This window comes from Lepidochelys olivacea (genome assembly GCF_965140295.1).
Source record: "Lepidochelys olivacea isolate rLepOli2 genome assembly, chromosome: 1".
Classification (NCBI taxonomy): domain Eukaryota; kingdom Metazoa; phylum Chordata; order Testudines; family Cheloniidae; genus Lepidochelys; species Lepidochelys olivacea.
In genome coordinates, this window is record NC_140411.1 from 232,305,273 (window position 1) to 232,327,862 (window position 22,590).

General features: G+C 41.0%; 1 protein-coding gene across 1 annotated transcript in view; it reads left to right on the forward strand.

Moving 5' to 3' along the window:
- The window catches only part of ITPR2 (inositol 1,4,5-trisphosphate receptor type 2), a 350,183-nt gene that overhangs the window by 60,933 nt on the left and 266,660 nt on the right, over positions 1–22,590 (forward strand). The window contains exons 2-7 of the mRNA XM_084631622.1: positions 293–363; positions 10,883–10,998; positions 12,522–12,608; positions 16,285–16,443; positions 20,397–20,495; positions 21,033–21,116. Coding sequence (XP_084487748.1) covers positions 293–363; positions 10,883–10,998; positions 12,522–12,608; positions 16,285–16,443; positions 20,397–20,495; positions 21,033–21,116 — 616 coding nt within the window. The remainder of the gene's footprint in view (positions 1–292; positions 364–10,882; positions 10,999–12,521; positions 12,609–16,284; positions 16,444–20,396; positions 20,496–21,032; positions 21,117–22,590) is intronic.

Below are 22,590 nucleotides of genomic sequence, written 5' to 3' on the forward strand. Positions count from 1 at the left end.
TATCAACATGCACATTGCAATGAAAGGGACTTTGGCCAGTTTTAAATGAAGCGGGATCTGAAATAGCTGCTTTGAATTAGTGCTATAAAAGAAATCCTCTTATGCAAGAGGAGAGCACAGATATTTGTTCTTTCCTTGTGCTGACATAATACAGGTTGTGATTTTTGGTTTTCATGTTTTTTACTCGAAATGGAAATGTGAGAACCCTGCTACCTTAAGTGTCATGGATATGTCTACACAAACATACATATGACAACAGTGAAAATAATGTTTAACATGTTTGTTTTTCTAGGTTAGTGGATGACAGATGTGTGGTTCAGCCAGAGGCAGGTGACCTTGCCAACCCACCTAAGAAGTTCAGAGGTAAGTGAATGAGAGTTGCTTTTATTTCACACACGGGCTACAGCTGGATCTGTAGTTTACGAAACTGATCCACATTCTACTTTTGGGCAAAGATTTGCATTATAACACAATGGAAATCTCCAAATTTGCCAGTGCTGTAGGACTGGGCCACTGACTCTTGAAGTTGCAATATAAATGAAAAATTAATGTACAATATAAGAAGGCGAAGAACATGAAGAACAGTTGGAAAATATGGGGAGGGGGTTAATTTTCATTTAAACTGAGGCCCATTTACACTACTCTGGCAATCTAACATTTACAGTCATTTTAAGACCCCTTTATGCTTCTGAAGTGCCATTAAGACTCCTATTGTAAATAGGAAGCAAGCACAAGATGTTCATAACTACCAGAAATGGCTGATTCTTCTTCTTCTTCTTCTTTTTTTTTTAAACAGACAATTTTTAGGTGAAGTTTTTTGAAAACATTTCTCTCTGTTTTTTTGTCCAGCTCTACCTATAACCTTTCTTGCTTTTCTCCACTTCTCTGAACATATGCGTATGGATTAACCTAATATTTTGGGAGGTTTTTTTTCCTTATGCTTAATTTTCATGGGGGGGGGGGGAGATGCAGTTTCTGTTCCTTTAAGAAAATTTTATTTAAAAATAAATACTTTAAATGTAGCTCTACGTACTGTTTGCATGTGGAGGGAGGGGAAATAAAACCTTTTAATGCCTTGTCCACACTTGAAATTACCCTTGATTTCAGCCATCGATATAACTGCACCAAAGCAAACCCAATGTTTCCTGATACAGAATCCTTTGAAGTCAGTAGTAGGTGCTGTTAAAAGAGGGGAGTGCTACCTCGAGTTTATACACCCTTATGCTCCTGCACCCTCCATGCACAGCCTGTCTCTGGTCACCCTAGGACAGATAGCAAGTGTGAAAAATCGGGATGGGTATTAGGTTGCCTATATAAGACAAAACCCCTAATATCAGGATGGTTCCAATAATTGGGATGGTTCTGATAATATCAGGATATCTGGTCACCCAACTCTGCCCTGCTCTCCTCCTATCCCTGCAACCCAGGCTCCTGCCACCTTCCCCTGCCCCCTCCTCCTCTTCTCCTCTCCAATCTCTCCCACCAGCTTCTATCCCCATCCCCTTTTCCTGCCCCTCACTGCTACTTCCTCATACCCCTTCTGGCTATGTTCCTCTCTCCCTGTCTGTTTCCCTCCCCCCTCTGGCTCCTGCAAACCTCCCCCCCCATTAGTCACCCCCCCCTGCATTGTAAGTCAGGCTGCTGCTTCCTTTTCTCGACTGCCTGGGCCCAGCAGGGGGGAAGCATTGAAATTGCAGGAGAGAGTCTCCTGCTCTCAATTCCAGTACCTGTTTCAGTAACAGATGCAGAGTCAGCCCCTGCATCCCTAGGATGGAGCATGCTCAATCGCTCTGGAGGGATGGTGCGTGTGGGGCCTGGTCAGCACAAGGAGCTGAGAGAGGCTTGAGTGTGCTCAGGGAAGACGGAATTTAGCCACCAAGCTCTTAAATATCTGCTGATCATGTGCAACAATGTGTTTTTTCTCTAACCTCGTTCTCAGAAATGACTGAGCTGTTTTAACAGAAACTTAAAATAAATAAATCAAGCTTAGGCAGACACGTGGCATGAAAAACTTAAGCCTGAATGTTTAAAATTTGGCAAAGTTATAAGCAACTGACAATAGGGTCTAATAACATGACGTGTTGGGCAATTTTAACTATCAGTATTGCTACCTGCACCGGCTACACTGTTATCATTGGTGGCTGAAATAGGGATGGATTCTTAGGAGCCAAGGAAGTGTGAGAGAGTTTCTAATATTGCTCTTACTCTCCGAGAACTGGCTCTGAAAAAGGTATCATGGGGGACTATGATTGTTGTTTTTTCAGTGATGCTTTCTCAATTTTGCTCAGTTTTCAAATAACCGTGGGTTTTTTTGTTTTTCTATCTGCCATACAGTATCTCTCCTATAGCGTTTGCACAGTTCAAAATTGAGTACTGATCTGCAGGGCTGAGTTGAAAGCATGTCCCAAAATAGTATACAGTTTCATTTTTGTATGTGTGTTGACTTTCTCTTTTAGGGTGAGTGGTGCTGCATTATGTTTCTATTTCAGATCACCTGGGATTGAGTATTGTTCAGTTAAACAAAGCTGTGGTTGCCTTTCCTTTTGGGGCTATTTAAAGATACCATGTGCCAAATTCTGCTCTCAGTCACAGTAGTGTAAATCTGGAGTAACTGCACTGATGTCAGTGGAGTTACTCTAGGCTTACACCAGCATGAATGAGAGCAGAATTTGGTCCCATGGGTGTTTCCTGTAGTCTGTTGTCTATTCACAAGAGCTCTTAGTATCTTGTGGTTGAATTATGCCCTACTATGTAAGGTGCTGTGGGCTCTCGTTTCCTGTTGAAGTGAAAGGGTATTGAGGGGTCTCAAAACCTTAATGGAGGTGCTCAGCACCTTAAAGAATTAGCCTCCTAGTGGTTATGAAAGGTGCTGGACTGCCAGCCAAAAGTCCTCTGTCCACAGAACAGGTACAATGTGGGCAGCAGAAGTGCAAGCTTTCTTAAACTGCAACCTCAAACATACTTCAATTAATTTAACATGTAGTTATCTCCATTGGGAAATACTTTTAGCCTCCAATAGATTACTATATACAATTGACCACAATTAAAAACACGTACAGCACAAATATGGCAGCACTGGGGAGCACAAGGCCCTTCACTGGTATCATGAAGCATAGAAATGTAGGGCCGGAAGGGGCCTCGAAGTCATCAAGGCCAGCCCCCTGTGCTGAGGCAGGACCAAACAAACCTAGATCATCCCTGACAGGTGTTTGTCCATCCTGTTCTTAAACCTCCAGTGATGGGGATTCCAAAACCTCCCTTGGAAGCCTATTCCAGACCTTAACTAACCTTGTAGTTAAAAAGCTTTTCCTAATATCTAGCTTAAATCTCCCTTGCTGCAGATTAAGCCTTCTTGTCCTACCTTCTGTGGACATGGAGAACAGTTGGTCACTGTCCTCTTTATAAACAGCCCTTAATGTACATGAAGGTCCTCCCTGAGTCTTTGTGTCTCAAGACTAAGCATGCCCAGTTTTTTTTACCCTTTCCTCATAGATCAGGTTTTCTAAACCTTGTCATTTTTGTTTGGCTGGGTGAGCAGGGATCCTGTTACACTTGCTCGCTCAGGTAACATTGCCTGCTGTATTGAGCTTCTGTGCTGTTGGATTTGTGCCCCCTCTCAGGGTCACTTGGACTATCAAGTGATATCGGTTGCATCCTCTGAGGACTCTCTCCTGCACTTGCTGAGGAATGGACTCAGTATTATAAGTGGGTGTTTTCCAACTCTTGATGTCTATGACTAATAAATGACTGTTTCTTTATTAAATAAAATAAATTGATGCTAGTATTTAAATATAAAAATACTGTGGCTACCTATCAATCCTAAAACTTCTGTACCCCTCCTCGCTTTCTGAGGCATTTACAGGTGATTAATTTCTCCCAGTCTCCGACCTTGCATCTGTTTTATAAAAGGCCTTCTAAAGTATCTTTTGACAATCCGAAGTTTAAACCAGTTTCAGGAGAATTGTAGAAGAGGTGGGTAGATTTATAGTAATCCTAGATTTAAAGATGACCTGCAAAGGAAAAGAAAAATTGGCTTGTGCCCTTTTTGGCTTTTATATGATTTCGGAAGTGAGTGTGTATGTGTGCATGAGAGTGTTTTTCTTTAGACATTCCGATTATGTCTAGGCTGGAGGATTTAATAATGGCTCGATATCTAGTAAAATGGTGACATCACAAGGGTGAAACAAGCGAAAGTTGAGCAGTTGAAGTGGCATGGGCTTTTTAATTGTACTGTTTAAACAATGTTTGTTTTTTTGTTAAGACCTATTTAACTTCAGTGACTCAATAGTCTGTTAAATAAAGGAAGCTTTCATTAGAGTCATCTCTCCCACTTCTTCAAATAACGTGGTGAGAGTTTACAATAAACAATGCTGAAAGTGCCCAGAGGTCCTCCAACAAAACTGGGAGAGACAATGTTGTCTAGTGGGTAGGGCAGTGGACAGGCAGTCATCAGGAGAGCTAGGTTCTATTTCTGGTTCTGCCACTGGCCTGCTGTGTAATCTTGGGCAAATCAGTACATTTTTCTGTGCCTGTTTCCCCTCCCACCCTATGTCTGTCTTTACTGTTTAGATGGTAAGCTCTGTGTGGCAAGGACTGTCTTTTATCATGTGTTTTTGTGCAGTTTTTAGCACAGTGGGGGCCCAATCTTAGTTGGGATTTCTAGGCGCTGCCATAACACTAATATTATATATTATTGTTTATTACTCAGGAAAGACCTGACTTGACACATTCACTGTTTTTTATAATGTAAGAAATAAGCAGGGAGAAACCTAAACAACCAAAAACATTCAGGGTTTTTTGCCACATTATCAAAAAGCAAAGCAAGTGCACAAGCCTAGTTTTAATGAGGAGAAAAAAAATCCTTTTATAGGTCAGCTTTAAGGCACGGGCTTGGGACTAAGGAGGATTGCATTCATTTCACAGCTTCACCGCAGTCTTTCCTGTGTGGCCTTAAGCAACTCACCTAGTGCCTCCTTTCCTATATCAGGGAGAAAATAGAATTTCCCTATCACAGAGGGAAGAGAACAGTGTATTGGGCGGATAAATGCATTAATATTCAGGAAGTGTGCAGATGTTATGGAAACGGAGGGGCGGGGCATATAAGTCTAGATGGGCTCCCCATCTTCTCTTCCCCGTTTAGTTTATCTGCACAGTGCATGGCAAGTTTTTTTGTCAAGTATTTCCTTCTGCAAGGGTTGACTTTTTTTTCTTCATCTTGATAGGTGAGTAATTAACACAGAGCATGTTTGTTCTGATTAAAATACACTTAACATCAAGTGTAGATATATAAGCTATATTTTTCAGTAAATTAAATTGAGACATTTAGTCTGACTGGGAGTGGTATTTAGGAGTATAACTATGAAACAGTTGGATTACAAATGTCTGTATTTAATAAGGAAATGGTGTGATACTGCAGCATTTTTGCGTTTGCTGGTACTGACAGCTCAGAACATTGTAAAGCTATTTCCCTCTTTTCACCTATTGGTTTGTGTCAAATATGGAGGAAGTATTTCAATTGCATTACTGTTGTAAAGTCACGATGTTTGCAAGATTTGTTCATGTGATTTTTTTTTTTTGTGGGGGGGGGGGAAGATCTGCAGAGTATGTCTTTGCATTATAAAGCAATGCTTACTGGACTTCAGAGTTCAAAATACCAGTGCTGCCAAATGCTGTTGGTGTCCCACCTTTTAGAGGAGTCGCAGGGTTGGGAGCAAAATTTCCCTGGGAGTCTTTGTGTTCCATGAGTTTAAAGAGCCAGGCTTTCTGATCGCTTTCTGCTGCTACAGAGCTTTCCCCTGGTGAGTGGAATCTGCTGTGATTTTTGATTCCTGGCTTTTTTTTTTTTTTTTTTTAAACCACTCTGAAGTTTCCTCTTGGGAGGATAAATGCTGCCATAATGGTCAGTAAAAATTGATTTCACATTAGTGTGTCATGTTTCTGTGCTATATAATAGGAACGACTGTACATTGTAGTGGAGACATTGCATGGAGTTGTGTGTTTACACAGCTAAGAGGATATGGATGGGGAGTAACTGGGGCCTGGAAGCAGATCATACAAGATGGTGGTAGTTCAGAAAATATCAGGCATCAGGGATATAAGTGTTGTATAAAGTGCTCTGAGAATGAGAATTTATAATTTATAGAATATAGGTTGTTATGCAAAATAATAGCTGACTTTGATCTAGAGGGCAAGCCCTGGATACTCAAACTTAGTTTTTCAACCTACAATATGGTTTATTGGTATGTAATGTTTTGTATTTGTTTTTCTTCTCCTCAGAGTTCAAAGTATTGTAAAAGTTCTACAAACAGCTATCATGCACCCTAGTTTATATATTGTGGTTTTCATTGTAAATATTCCCACTTCAAACTAAAGCAAACATTGCTGCAAGGTGGCATGGTTTGCTTTGCTAATGCCTGGTAACTCTTTCTTTTAAGGAGCAGCCGCACAGAATTGAGATTAGATAGCAAAACAGTGAGGATTTTGGGTAAGTGCCAAGGAAAGCACCACCACGTTGGTTTGAATATAAATCCAGTTTCGAGCCCTTGAATGCCCAAGCAGGGCCTATTGCTATGAGAAAAAGGGAAAGGAGAAGTTTTCAATGAAAGACTGAATTTAATATAGTGTGATGGCTGGCATCTTGGTCAACATATCAGGGCTTGAACCAGGGATCTCCAGAACTAAAAGCATGTGCTGCTACAACTCAAACTAAAGAGCCAAGGCTCCTTAATCAGCAATGTAACGGACTCTTATCCACTAGGGATCAGGCATAGAGGGGTGTGCATAATATACACTTACCAGAGGGCTACAGTAGTATCAGAAAATTAGTGTCAATGGAGACGGGCTATAGTTGATTGAGGTGGTGACAATCAGGGCCCCAAAACATCACAGAAGTAGCTGCATTTTAAAAAAATGAGAATTTATTTTGCTTCCCTCGGAAACATAGGGACTACCTGAGCCGTACTCGACTCCTTCCCCCTTGTGTTCATGCTGTCTTTGGACTTCTTGCTGTGTTTCGGTTTTGCTAACTATTCACTTGTTGAGCGTGAGAGGATGTGTACAGTGAGCCAGATTCTGTTCTTGTTTCCACTGTCGGAGAACTCCACTGAGTTCACAGCAGTGAAACTGAGAACAGGATTTGCATCTGTTATCTAGTATAGCCTAGAGATAAGTTCTGAATTTGACACTTGGATGTCACCTATAAGTCTCCAGTGATGAAACAGGATGTACTTCCTACTACAAATAATGCATATGGGACTTTCCATATCTGTTTTAACAGATTAATAGGCTGTGCTTGAGAACTAGATACAGGGTAACTGCAGATGTGAACCTCTTTATGGTGAAGTGTCGTCCACAGCTGATCTAAATAGGTGGTTAAAAGCAGCACATTGCCTATCTTTAGTTCCCTAACATCTCAGAGGCAGACTTTTTTTTTTTTTTTTTTTTCCCCCTGATGATAACAAATGAACAGGTAATAATTACCTACATTTTAAAATATGCAAATTATTGAAAATATACAAAAATATGTAAGTTATATTTTTCCATAAATTAAATTGAGACATTTAGGCACTGATCCAGCGTAGTATGAAAGCATGTGCTTAGCTTGGGCATTGCATATGCTTGTTAATATTGAGGTGCTTAGAGCTTCAGTCCTAACTGGTATTGTGTGGGAAGAAAGCATTTTTGGCAGGGTGGATAAAAATCAATGATTTAAAAAAAAAAAGATTTTTTTTTATTTGAATCGGATTTTGAGGAAAAAGCCCATCTAAAGATATCTTTGAGCTATAATGTATCTTAATTAAAACTATCTCATCGTGGAATAGGGATTATAAATTTTAATTCTATAGTATGAGACAATCTATTCATGTAATGTTGAAGAAAAGTTTTGTAAATCAGTTCCAATAGTTTATGAATTAGGAACTCAATTTTATGGGGTTCCAGGGGCTTCTGTATAGAATATTTAGGTTAATCTTCCTATCTACCCAATGGGACTCAGTGCTCAGTCTAGAAGATACCATTTTGAGAAATCTTTTGGGACCTGGAAAAGCAGGAGAGCTTGTTTTTCTTTTCCAGATTATGAACAAACAGGAAAATGAAGGTGAAGATGACTGAGTTAGCTGCAGAAGCCAATATTTTAAGTTTCTCATGTTGACCTGGCTAACAGTCGATATATATATTTTAAATATTTCATTTAACAAAAACAAACCTGATTTTAAAACACTTGAATGTTTAACTAAATTCAGAAATTCATATGCTTGTTTTGTTATATTATGATGTTTGCTGTTGAAGAATAAATCCAGAAAATCCTCCAAATATTAATGATAGTTCACCTCCCAATGACTTAATAAATATCTGCTTCAATTACCTTTTGGTAAATGAAATAACCAAACAATGATTCATTTTCTGATACAGCTATAAAACTAATCTGAAAAGTTTTCAAAATAAATCACTGTTTAAAAATGTATAGTATGTACCTTCTAAAAATGAAACCTACATCCATCTCTGAGTTGTGAAGAACATGTATTAAGGTTATAACCAACAAGGATGCACTTTTGTGTAGAAATCCATGGTGAAATAGTTTTCTTGACTTAAAAAAAAGAAAAGGAGTACTTTTTGGCACCTTAGAGACTAACAAATTTATTTGAGCGTAAGCTTTCCTGAGCTAGTCTTTAAGGTACCCCAAGTACTCCTTTTCTTTTTGCGGATACAGACTAACATGGCTGCTACTCTGAAACCTATCTTCTTGACTAGTGATTTAAATCAACTTAATTTAAATCAACTTCACCCTGATTTTTGGGGGTAGGGAGAGTCTTTGAGACAGTTTATTTTGAAGTGGTTTTTGATGAATATGCATTATGCCTGTGTGAGCACTTAAATATAAGTGCAGTAATGAATAAATAAGCAAACATACCCATGGACCAGGATTCTCCAGCCTGCTAGGAAATAAATTTGTACCATATAAGCTGTGCAAAGTGGCCTTGAAACTGCCAGTGGAGAATTCCCACTCTGCAGAAGAACTCTGTGCTGGTGTAAAGGAGAGGAAGTGGCTTTGATTACTCCAGCACCAGTTGCACCCTTATCCCTAACGTAACACCCCCTCCTTTCTCTTATGTGGGTGACTTGGGAGGCATGTGGGAGCAGAGCTCCCTTATTCTCAGTCCTCTACTGAAATAAGATCCGACATCAATGCCATAAGTCAAAGCTGCTCTTGTACCACCTCCTCTGAAAATCCCAGCGATAGGTTATTAACATTATGATTAGAAATAGTTATAAAATGTGATCATCATGTCTCACAATATTATTTTTTTAACCTTTTAGTTTAAATTACCCAGCTTTATGGAGTGTGGAGATCTGCGTTAGGCCCACTACCACACACAACATCACATCGGGTTTTATTAGCTCTCAAGCAGCGTGGTTTTTGTTTTTTAATTCCCTGGCTATAAAATTTTAATTGACAATTGATGCTTTTTTCTCATTGATTTCTAGATGCTGAGGGTGAAACAACAATTACCAGCATTTGCTGTTTAAAACAGAATTCTTCCGAGCCTAGCTTTGATAAGTTTCTGATAAAAGAGTACATAGGAATAAAAATAGTTTAAATATTTGTAGTTCTGAAGGAAGTCAAACTTGGGCAAGTCACTTAATCTTTCCATGTTTCTCCCCCATATATAAAATGGGGGAAAGTCCCTTTCTCCTGCCCCTTTTCTGCTTTGTCTATTTTGATTGTAAACCCTCTGGGGCAGGGGATCTCTTATTATGGATTTTTACAGCACCTAGCATAAAGGGGATCTTAACTGAGGCCTCTAAGCTCTACTGTAATTTACTAGTACTAGAGAACACACTGTGCTGTGTGATGCTGGCTGTGCTAGCCTGCTGAAAGGGTGGTCCTGTGGTTAGACGCTAACTTTGGATTGTAGAGTCGGAGTTTAATTTTCTGCCACACCACAGACTTCCTGCGTCACCTCAGACTATTCACTTAGTCTCTCTCTCTCCCTCAGTTTCCCATCTGTGAAATGGGGCTAATGCCAGATAGAAGTTCTGTCTCTCAGGGATCGTGTGGGGATAAATACAGCAAAGGTTCTGAGATGCTCATATCCTAATGTTAGAGGGGCAGTGTAAGATAGGTCATTACTGAGGTCACTAAAAAATGTTTGTTGTGTATGTGACTGCAGTATTGTTGTGTACAGTCCGTGTATATTTTCCAGTTTGCCTCGAGCAGCAGAATGCCCTGTAACCAACCCTGCTACCTTGGAGTAATGAGCAGATACCATTTGCAACTTCTACATGTGACATTCTGTCTCCACTAGGTGTTAAGAAACCTTAGGTTGGAGAGCAACTTTTGTCCCTTTGATACCGTTTTGTTTACGAACCTTGGGGAAAGCACACATGGAACTGAACAGTGTTAAAATTCCTAATATTCTTTGCATCTGAATGGCGATAGTTTTTTATTTTAGCACTGCCAACAGTATAGGAGGAGCAGATCGCTGAAGTCAAAAAGTAGTGCACTTATCCTCAGGGTTTCAGAAGTCACACACCTTCAGTCGTCAATACATATATAAAGCCATACCAGAGCAAAGAAGAATAAAGGGGGGAAAAAGCATGGAATTTTGCATATTTCTTGCAGGCTTATGGCCTACAGCCCTTCAGAGAACCTGCATTGAGTGGGAGGGTGTAGGAGTTGTTGAAAGATTTATAGTTGACTCTTCTATTTCCCCCACGTTTATGGTTTCATTACTGTCAGACTGTTTTCTATCTAATCTAATCCCAGACATTGTGGTAGCTAGGCATTGCTGGAAAAACAAAACAAAGGAACCCCACCCAGACAAATAAGGGAAGCATCTTTCAACATCACTTTTTTATAGGTATTTTTTTCAATTTTTTGCAGATTGCCTTTTCAAGGTGTGTCCTATGAACCGATATTCTGCACAGAAGCAATACTGGAAAGCTAAACAAGCCAAACAAGGAAACCATACAGAAGCAGCGTTGCTTAAGAAACTACAAGTAAGAGACGTTATCTGAATCTGTAGGCAATAGAATCACAATAGAATGAAACAACAATAAAAAATATCTGGAGAATTGCCATGTTGAGTATTATGCCACCATAGCAACCCCACTTATGTACCCCTCGCTCCACCCTCCTACTGCCTTGACTGGAAGTGTTGCCCTCTACATCCTGTCTATCTTGCCTTAGACTGTCAGTCATTTGGAACAGGACTGTGTCTTTTACTCATTGTGTGAAGCACCGGGGACTCCTGTGACATAATATTCATTTATCAAATAACTGACTTAATAGGAGCAGCCCTTTCTTTTAATTTAGTGTGTCACTTTAGGTCTGAATTCTAGAAGTAAAGCGAAGGGACATTTAGAGAACCTTTCCACACCTTCAGCCTGAAATATCTCCAGTAAGACTGTTTTTATTGCTTTCAGTCTAGGTGGTGGCACTTTCTCACCTATTCATCATTGGACACCATACACCTCCTCCTTTGCATCAAACATTGAATATGAGGAAAGGGTTGCTCTGTCACTGAAAAAGGGTCTGCACAGACAGAAAAATCAGAGGGATGATGCTGGTTGGGTGAAACATGATTACCTATTGACATAATTTCACACAATGAAGGGACATCATTCAACACTACTTTCTAAAAGCAATGAAGAAAACATCCAATGGAAGGAGGTGTAGATAGAACAGGGGACTAGGAGTCAGCATTGCTTGGTTCTATACCCATCTCTGTCACTGACTCTGTTTGACCTTGAGTAAATCACTTTAAACTCTGCGCCTGGAACGTGCAGTTTGTGAGCTGAATGCTGCACTTGAGCAGAGTCCCATTAAAGTCAGTGGGGGTCTGTGTGGGTACAGTAGCCTGCCCGCATGCCACACGTTGCAGGATGAGGGCCTCAAGAAGCTATAAAATTACTCAGTAAAACTTCCACAGTATTGCAAAGATTAATTCTATAAAGATTCGTAAAATATTTTTGAGAATCTTGGGTGAAACATACTATATAAGTGGCATTATTACTGTACGATTCTTTTTCCTGTAAGTTACTTCTGATATAAGTAGTAGTGTTTTGGTTTATACTGTCCATATATTTCATGCCTTTAAAAAAAAAAACCCAAAAAACATTTCAAGTCTTAAAGGAAAAGATGGGAGGGTGGAACTGCTTCCCCCCCTGCTTCCCCCCCCAAAAAAAAAAATTCAGGAGGAAATAAAACACCAGGAAATATATTTCTTCTTATTGAACTTCTAAAATAGCATGCAGCTAGGACATGATCTGTAAACGGTGAATCGTTCTATTTTGGGGAATATAAACCCTGCATGATTGTATGGCATCTGTGTGTTTATAGTGCACAAAATTATGATGCCGCAAGAGACTGGTTGTAAATGGTTTATATCAATAGTGCAATAACAGCTGTAAATCGAAGAAGGCATTTTTAATGTGATGCCATTTCCTTTACTTCCTCACTATCCCAAGAGCTGAATCCTAATATTGATTTGCTATTGAAATAAATAATGATTCTTTTGCAGCATGCGGCAGAAATGGAACAGAAGCAGAATGAATGCGAGAACAGAAAGTTGTTGGGCGAAATCGTGAAATATAGCAACGTCATACAGGTAAGCCACTGAGATGCATCTGCACTCTGAGCTGAAGGGGAAATGGATGTTTCATGTCAGGGGTGATTGGGAACACGAAACTAACGTTGCAATTCTTGTTGTGTCAGAGCAGGTAAATAAAACTTGGTAAAAGTTGTTATACTGTATTTTTTTTTTTAAAGATTACCAGAAGTACTGTATATTCATTTTCTAATGGTGTGCCACAATAGTATTTATCAATATGTAGTTATTGTTACTTCAGTCTGGGAAATGGATGTAAATATACATTTCCATGATGTATGTTGCTATCCTCATTGAAAAAATACTATGCAACTTCATCTCAATCACAGGAATCATTCCTCCTTCTTGACATAAATGTGAAAGATGTTATATTCTCAAGCTCAGTAAAACCTTTCCTTAACAAACAAGGGCCTAGAGTTGAATAATCTCATTAAAGGGCTAGTGACATTAAGAGCAGTCCGAGGGAAGAGGGCAAGGGGCACGCAGATATCTAGTAGTGAGTTTCAACTGGCCTGACCATTGTATCCCAGCTCACTATTGTTATAATCTGTATCTAAGAGATGTGGTGTAATATGTCATTGGAAAGCTCATAACTCACCTGTTAATATCCTTGTGTAATGTTAGGTGCAAACAACTGATGCAAAGTTAAGGACATAAACTGAAATCATAATTAATAAAATGTGTTTGCCAGTCAAACAGGAGTCACTCCACCCTAAGCAAAGGAATGTAGTTTCACCTCTGGGCAGTTACTTCTAAAGTACTTTGAAAGACCATGAAACTGTATTTACATATCAGATCAACACAGCTAACAAGTGGGGGGAAAAGAAACGTTATCCGCAAAAGCAGCGAGGAGTCCAGTCCGGTGGCATGTTAGAGACTAACAGATTTATTTGGGCATGCTCGGGGGTCGCATAACTAGTTAGCATTCCAGTCTCATTCGTTATCAGAATTAACCAGACAAATCACTCCACCAACTAAGAACGGCCATGTAAATCTCCTAGTCTTCAAGGTGCCCCCAGACTCGTTGTTTTTGTGGATACAGACTAACACAGCTACCCCTCTGAAACTTTATCTGAGCTATAAAGATCAGGGAGGGGGATCTAAACCTCAAATAGTAAGCAATTGAATCCATGGATTGAATACAATATTAGTGTATCATATAAGGAGGGCCCTACCAAACTCTTGGCCACGAAAAACCTGTCACGGATCGTGAAATCTGTATCATCTAGGGTAAAAGCACACTGGGGAGAAAGTTTCTCAAATTGGGGGTCCTGACCCAAAAGGGAGTTGCAGGGGGATCACAAGGTTATTTTAGGGGAGTAGCAGAATTGCCACCTTACTTCTGTGCTGCCTTCAGAGCTTGGTGGCTGCAGAGTGGCGGCTGTTGGCCAGGCACTCAGCTCTGAAGTCAGCACCCTGCCAGCAGCAGTGCAGAAGTAAGGGTGGCAATATCATACCAGGCCATCCTTACTTCTGCATTGCTGCCGTCAGAGCTGGGCGGCTGGAGAGTGGCAGCTGCTGACTGAGGGCCCAGATCTGCAGGCAGCAGCGCAGAAGTAAGGGTGGCAATACCATACAATGTCATCCTTACTTCTGTGCTGCTGCTGGAGACATCTCTGCTTTCAGAGCTGGGCTCCCAGCCATAGGCGCCAACTTCTCCTGGTGCCGGTGGGTGCTCACACCCCTATTCCAACCCCTTCTCCAAAGTCCCCGCCCCAACTCCCCGTTCCTGCCCCTATTGGACTCCTTCCCCAAATCCCCGGCCACGCCTCTTCCCTCCCTCCTCCCTATAGTGCATTGTGTTCCCCTCCTCGCCCCCTCCCTCCCACAACTTGTTACACCGCGAAACAGCTGTTTTGCAGCTATAAGCACTGGGAGGAGAAGTGGGGAAGGCACGCTCAAAGGAAGAGGCGGAGGCAGAGATGAGATGAGGTGAGCTGGGGGGGGCGGTGCAGGCTGGGGAGCTGCTGGTGGGTGCAGAGCACCCACCAATTTTTCCCCGTGGGTGCTCCAGCCCTGGAGCACCCATGGAGTTGGGGCCTATGCTCCCAGCCAGCTGCCCGGCTCTGATGGCAGTAGCGCAGAAGTAAGGGTAGCAATACCATAACCCCTCCTACAATAACCTTGCAACCCCCTCACAACTCCTTCTTGGGTCAGAACTTCTAGAATTACAACTTTGTGAATTTGCAGATTTAAATATCTGAAATCATGAAATTTACGATTTAAAAAATCCTGACCATGAAATTGACCAAAATGGACCCTGACTTTGGTAGGTCCCTACATATAAAGCCTTTTATGAATGTTTGTAACACAATGGTGATTAATATAATTGTAAAATGTAGGTATTAATACCATAGGAGGAAGTATGGGTATTTATTGATATTATGTTGTAAAGTATGTGGCTGAACAAAGGGAAGAATAGTTCCCGTCCGGACAGAAGTGGGGTTGGGGGAGGTGGTCTGGGAAAAGCTATTTACCTGTCTTCTTTGTAAATTAAATGGAAGCCCCATTTATATACCGGGGGCAGCCCACAGGAATGGAAGAACAGCATGAGGTCAGCTTCCTGGTGGGCACAGCAGGCTGGGCACACAGGAGGGCTTCCTGCCTCCTGAAGCAAGGTCGTTGAATTTTGGGAGATACAAGCAAGGACAGGAAGCTGTTTTAGGCATCCGTCACTAGGCAGACACACGAAGGCAGAGCTCTTGAAAGCTGAGAAAGATGGGTCCTTCAACCAAGTGTGGGTGGGGTGAAGTCTCTGGAACTGAATATAGATGAGAAACCTGCTTAGGCAAAGAACTTTCACCTAGGAGGACAAGGGAAACCAGCCCCTTGTGCTTCTGAGAAAGACCCTGACTGAGGGAAAGTCTGCCACAGCTGGGAAGAGAACTGACAGATGAAAGAAACAACTTGAGCAAAGCTTGTATCTTGCTAGATTAAGTTCTAGACTTTTATTTTCATTTTATTGGCTTGTAAGTCTTTCTGAATTTATTCCTTTTACTTGATCTCACTTCACTTATGTCCTATTGTAAAATAAAACAAGTTTATTAACTGCAAACCAACTCAGTGGTGTGTTTTGAAGGGAAGGGTGTATTCACACCAGTTAAGTTAAACTGTGATGTGTTTTTGTGTCTTTGGAGGAACAAGTGAACCATATTTCTCTGACCTGTCCAGGGGAGAGCTGGACATTGCCGAGCACATTGGTTTTGTGAAAATATGGGACTGGCTGTAACCAAAACTGGTGGAAGCTGCTGGGGCATTGCCGAGATCACAGCTGCTGAAGCAGGGTTGTCTAGCGCACAGCCATTCAGGGTGTGACCTGCATGCTGGTAGGCTGCTGGTGAGCTGCTGAGGTTGGGAGCTACAGCAGCAAAGCATTGTGAGGCACTAGGGTTACAGGAGGAGGGTGATGAACGCATCCCACACTGGTCCGGATTGGCACCCTGCACTGGCCAGACTGTGAGCCGGGTGTATATACTACATGTATAACTGATCACTACACTGTTTTCTTTAGGATCTTATACAGTAACTGTTTCCTTGGTTTATTCCAATGTACTTTGATCTCTTTTCTAGTTTGATTTTTGTCTTCATTTATTTGTTATGAAAAATTGCCAAAAGCTTTTAAATAAACTCCTGACAGAAAGGTAAGAGGAACCCTAATTATTTCTGTTATTGACAGTTACTGCACATAAAAAGCAACAAATATCTCACCGTCAATAAGAGGTTACCAGCTCTCTTGGAGAAGAATGCTATGAGGGTGTCTCTGGATGCTGCGGGGAATGAAGGGTCCTGGTTTTACATCCAGCCATTTTGGAAGCTGAGGAGCGAAGGTGACAATGTAGGTGGAAAATCTCAACTAAGTTGTTTAGGGAGAAAGCAAAGAGATGTAAGAAGAAGAAGAATTTCTTAGTTAATGGCATAAATCAGGACTCAAAAAGCACACAGAGTTATTTCTAAACAATGTCTTTGCTGAATATATAGTACATAAATTAAATACATAATGCTGCCTCAAATGCAAGAGGGAAGATAACGTCCAAGGTTTGGTTCTACACTGGTGATGCACAGTGGGTAAGAGTGTCAGCTGGTGTAAATTGGTGTAACAATGACATCAGTGGTGCTACACTGAATTACACCGGCTGAGAGTCCATCCCATTGTATATTGGGGGGCTTGGAGGGGGGAATATAGGAGAAGAACCCGTAGATTCTGAAATAAACTCACAAAAAGCAAGAACATTCAGCATAAAGGGCAAAATTCTGTTCTCAAGTCCATAGAGCAGTTTTCTAGCAAATATGCTGCACTTTTTCCATGCACTGAATTCCCTGTGCCCTCTCAGGAAAACTGTGCCCAACTCTAAGAGGGAATTGGATTTGATAATCGGGTGGGTCTTTTCCATCTCTAGCTAGTATGATCCTACTATTGAGTCCAGGCGAGTTTTACATGCTAGCTAAAGATAGAATTTAAGTAGAGATCATGACTCCAGATCTAAGAGAATTGTGTGCTAAGCTTGAAACTCAGTCCTCAAATCGTGGTTTCACATCCACTATGCCAGTTCAGATCCACTTCTGACAGGGCCAAGTTCTAGGTTTGGCAGCTTCATATTGCAGACCTGACTGGGGATTCCCAGGCAGGCTCTTCATTTGTGGAGTGCTAAGCAAATCTCTCATAAGCAGTAGCCACAAACAGTAGTGCTTTCTTAGACGACAATGGTTTCTTATGAAAATATACTGGAGGAAAATGTTTATCAAGTATGCTAGAGGGAGTTGTTAGAATGTATTTGATTTGTCTGATAGGTCACACTGTCACCTTTGATTCAGATTTCCCATTAATATGTTTAGATGCAAAATGTAAAAATAATATAAGCCCAAGGCTGGATCCTTGATTTGGTTATAGGTAATAAATTTAAATTCAGTTTAAGAACTGTGAGTGATACAATGAGGATGAAATTCATATTTTTATTATATGATAAAACGAAAGCAAGCATGCATCAAAGCATTGCAGTCTAACAACTGAACTCTACGTTTATGCTCACATTCCTAAGATGAAAAGACACCAAGGGGTGATCTGACCCTTCATTTAAGCTCTGTATGATGGTGTCTGCAACTCTCCATAAATTGGAAGCTACCCTATTTATAGTAAATAATAATATATTAATTAATATTAAATCCACCTTTCTACCATATGTGTTCTTCAGCTGCTGTATTTAATTATCTGTACCCCAGAACCCAAATATCTTCCACTTCTTTTTGGCTATTATCAAACAACATTATAATGATCATTTGCATCAATGCAAATTTCTGCAGTTATCAATATTCCAAAAGATCCAAAAATTCCCCTACAACACTTGCTAAAACCAGTTAGAACAAAAACGTATTTACTACGTGACCCAAGGTTATGCCTTGTGTCACTACTATTAATACTTTTTATTCACTCATACGAACAAACTTAACTTTAGCTAATATGAAGCCTAAACTTTAGGCCTAAAGGCCTATGCCCTACTTGCATTTCAACACATTTTCAGTTAGCATAAGTAAATATTACCCTCATGGCTTACAATGCTTAGCATTGTGAGATTTTTCTTTTAAAAAATAATAATAATAAAAAGATTTTAATTTGATGTTACGCTGACTTCTTTGGAGCACTTCCATAGATATTTGTCACAGTGATTGAACCATATTACATAATACATTCTAGCAGTCTAGTTAGATGTTCTAGCAACTGCATCAGGGGGCTGGGCAGAAGAGGGTTGCATAGATCTGGTGGTTGGTCTTTGCAAGAGGAGTCTTCAGATGCCCTGTTAAATCACCTTTCCATAGCCTCTGCACCCTGAGATCTGGCCCAGAGATTGTAGGGACATATTTAGGCTCTCATTAAAGTCGAAGGATAGATTCTCATTGATTTAATGGTGAATTGCATCAGACCATAGAAGATACCTATTTGGGTTAGAAAGTGAAAGAGTTTAGACCAGGGGCTCGTTAATTAATTACTGAGACAAAGTGAGAGTGAGAAATGAAACTAAACTGGTTCAGGTGTTTGTAGGAGTCAGTTCCTTTCCAAATCTGTGCCTAGGGTAGCACAGCTATGTGCCACTCCTTACTTCTGGCCCTCCCACACCCATGTGAAGTCAGATATTGGTGCTCAGTGAATAATTCTTTTTTTTTTTAAAATGGGATACTTGGTTATGTGTTGTCTCAGTAATTTTGTTGTTGTTATAATCCAGCTGTACTTTCAATGGATTTTGAAGTCCTGATTCAATTCTGCAGGATACAAGCCTGATGGTTTATTTTGGTTTATGAATTGTCTGATCTTAACTTCTTACATGGCTGTAAGTAAAGTCTGTATGAAGCATGGCATGCAGGAATGTATTGCATAAGTAATGCACTTTAAAGGCACTTTTTTTCATCGTTGTTTTGGATTCCTTTAGTAAACTTCCTTGTTTTGGATCTGCTAGGATTTTGACATGTATTCTGAGCATGAAAACACCTTGTTTTGTTACCAGTATTTATTTAACTATTGTTAAACAACTCGAAACCTGTTTTCACGCCCCCACCCCGCAACCAATGGGCCAGATTCATTGGCTTTGATTTCAGTGGAGTTACATGAAGGATGAATTTGGCCCAATGTGGTGTTAATTGCATTAAGTTAGCAAATGCAGACATCAACTTTGTGTGTTTGTGTTCCAAAAAAGCATGGCTCTCTCAGCATTTCTCATGACACGGATCACAATTTTTAGTAGTCACTTCCTAGTTTTTGTCTATATGCGTGCTTAGACTTGCTGTGAACACCAAAACCAAATCCAAGCATCAACACCAAAGTTTGAACTGGGCTAATAGTGTTGTTCTACTTGGATTTAAAGTATTTCCTTTGTTAGGTGTGAGTAGAATTCTTGTCACACTAATCTGTTGTTTTTTAGGTTGGAGACTGTTTTCCATGTTGTTTTCCCCAGATCTGGCTGTTTTGTGTAGTTCTGGCAGTGCACAAGAGCTGGAATCTGGCTGTAGCTGACTGGCTGGCAATTCCTCCAAGAGGGAGGGATCTATCAGTTGGCATAGCTGGCATCTGTGATCACCACCCCCCCATTGTGTAGATGCCTTTCAGGACAGGGGGCAGACCATGATTTGATTTTCAGTTGGTATATGATCCTTTAGGGCCCACAGCCAGCTGAGGTAAGTTAGAGCACTCCTTAGGCTGTTCTAACTCAGATCAGGCCGGGGGCTTCACTGATTGGACAACAACCATTCACTTAGGCTGATCTGATGTTGGCCAAAAAAACAAAACAACAACAAAAAAACCTGGCCCCAAGCCTCTAAGGCTGTTGTGAAATCAAAGACCTAATGATGGAGAATTTTGGCTGATAGCAAGGGTTGGAGAGGGATCTTTCTTTCAAACTCTGGACTATTTTCCCAAGTTTAACCTACCATCTGACTGGCAGTACATGGGAATGAAGAGCAGTTAATGCAGTTTTTATCTGGATTGGTTTGTTTTTATAGACATGGAATTGATAGGTTCATAGGGCCATTTTTCCACCTACAAATCCCTACTGAATCAAGCAGCAAGCTTCCTGAGGGTGCTGAAACTTGTTGGGATGACATTTTGAACTTGAGCTGCTCACTGGGGATGAATTTGCTTACCTAGGTGAAAAAAATTCCATGGTCTCTGAATTGTCCTCAGAATAAGTTGGCCCGGCATAGGTTCAAGAGCATCATCCGCGATGAGCCCTAAAAAGTGTAGCATTGCTCCATTTTATTGGATAATTACATGTGACTAAATGGCTGTTTATTTCTGGCCTCCAGATAGTTGTGGGAGACAAAGTTGTACTGATGCCAGTCAACGCGGGGCAGCCTCTGCATGCCAGCAATATAGAACTGCTAGATAATCCAGGCTGCAAAGAGGTGAGTTCAGCCTAAGAGGGGTAGTTGGCAATTCAGAATGTGTATACTTCCTCCTTTTTTTTTTGGTATGCTCAGCTCCAGCATGAGCTAAAAGCCAGTAGCATGCACCAACTCTAACACTGCTGATACTACCCCTGAGAGAATGGCCCAGCTACTTGATAACCTAAAGGTAAAACAGGCCTGATTCTGCAAGGCACTGACAGCTTCCTGGGAGTTACTGAGTACCTGACACTCTTACTGATGTGAATGGGTGAGGCGGGTGTTTAGTACCTCTCAGGATCAGGTCTTTAGGGTCTCCTGTTAGTAAGCACTATAACCAGTCGTAAACATTTGGCCCACTCTATATTCATCATCATCATTGCCACCCATTGTTATTTATTAGTGTTACTGTATTATATGGGAACCCAATTCATGGACCAGGACCCCATTGCCCAGAACAAAAAGATTTTACTGTACCGTTTTATGTATTAAAAAGACTAAATCAGTGTTAAAAGAACAAACACCCTCAACCTATAGGTGTATATATATTTTTAACAGGTAAATGCTGTTAATTGCAACACAAGCTGGAAAATAACTTTATTCATGAAATACAGTTGCTACAGAGAAGACGTTCTTAAAGGAGTAAGTATGAGTCACACATTTTTGTAATCTTGTTTGTATTGAATTTCAAAATTTGTAACAGATATGCAATATTCAGGTTAATGGCACCTAGGAGAAATATTACAAAGAACTGGACCCGGAAAACTACCTTACAGAAACAACCATAGCTATCTTGCATTATCTAGGATCCTCCACCACTCTCCCACACCACTCCTATATAATAATGCAAAGGAAGAATACTGGCTTACTACTGATTAATCTAAAGTTTTTGTCTGTATTGTAGTATATCCCAAAGGCCCCCATCAAACTTGAGGACTCCCAGGGCAAGATATGGTACAAACACACGACTAAGTCTCTACCTTGAACAGTTTCCCCCTCTTAGTTTCATCCAAGATACAGAAAGCAACTGTAACCGGTAGTAGGAGGGAGTGGGGCGTGGATGGTGAGAGCACCTGATATAGGATGATGATGCTATAAAAGTGAATGTTGTGCACAACTTGAGAGTTCTGAATCGCTTACAGTTTTATTTTAAATAAATTAATAGCAGTAGTCCCCACATGCTCCCTAACTAGCCATTATCAACAGGCAATTTCATGGTGGCAGTGGGTTTTGAGGAGGAATGTGAGGGAGAAGGATAGGTGCTTTACAGAACTGTTTTTGGGGAGGGTGTTTCATGCTTACAGGAGAGGTGGAGGACAGCAGGAAGATGCCTTTGGAAGAAGCGGGTGCTGGAGACCGACATTGTTAGCACAGCAGAGGGGGCAGGACGCAGGAGCAGTATAACAAACAACAATAAACATGGAGGGGTAGACTTGTGAAGTGCGAGCAAGAAGCTGGAGTCTGACGCAGTAGAAAAGGGGAAACCGCTGGAGGGATTCAGAATGAAAGAGGGGTTACAACAGGCAAGGACATTGATCTGGAGAGGTGGAGGGCAATGCAGGTGCCAGGGAGTGCTGAGAGGAGGATGTTGTAGTAGTTAGGATGGGAGGTGATGAGGCTGGAATAAGAATTTTGAGCTGGGTGGGCGGAGAGAGAAGGTGGAAGCTTTAAAATGTTGTGCAGGAGGAAGAAATAGCATGACTTCAATGCAGCTTGGATGTGTGGGGCAAAGGAGAAGGAGGAGCCAAAGTTAACACTGAGTAGCAGGGAGGACAGAAAAAGTGCAGGGAGTGTGTAAAGTTTTGCGGGAGAGAGACCAAGGTCCTGATCCTCCCCCACCCTGGAACCTTATGCAGTAATTTACACTTGTTCCTAGGCCACTTGACATGATGCCAGATCAGAATTTCTAGCAGTTTACATGCAGTTGGCAGAGGTGTAAATGACCACACAAAGTATAAGACAGTGGAGGATTGGATCCAGAGTTCAGCTTTAGTCAGATTTAGTTCCAGTTGACGCTAAGACATCCATGAGGAAATGTCGGGGAGAGAGATGCTGAGATGAGGGGAGGACAGGTCAGGAATGGAGCATAAAGATGGTAATTGAAGCCAGGTGAGTC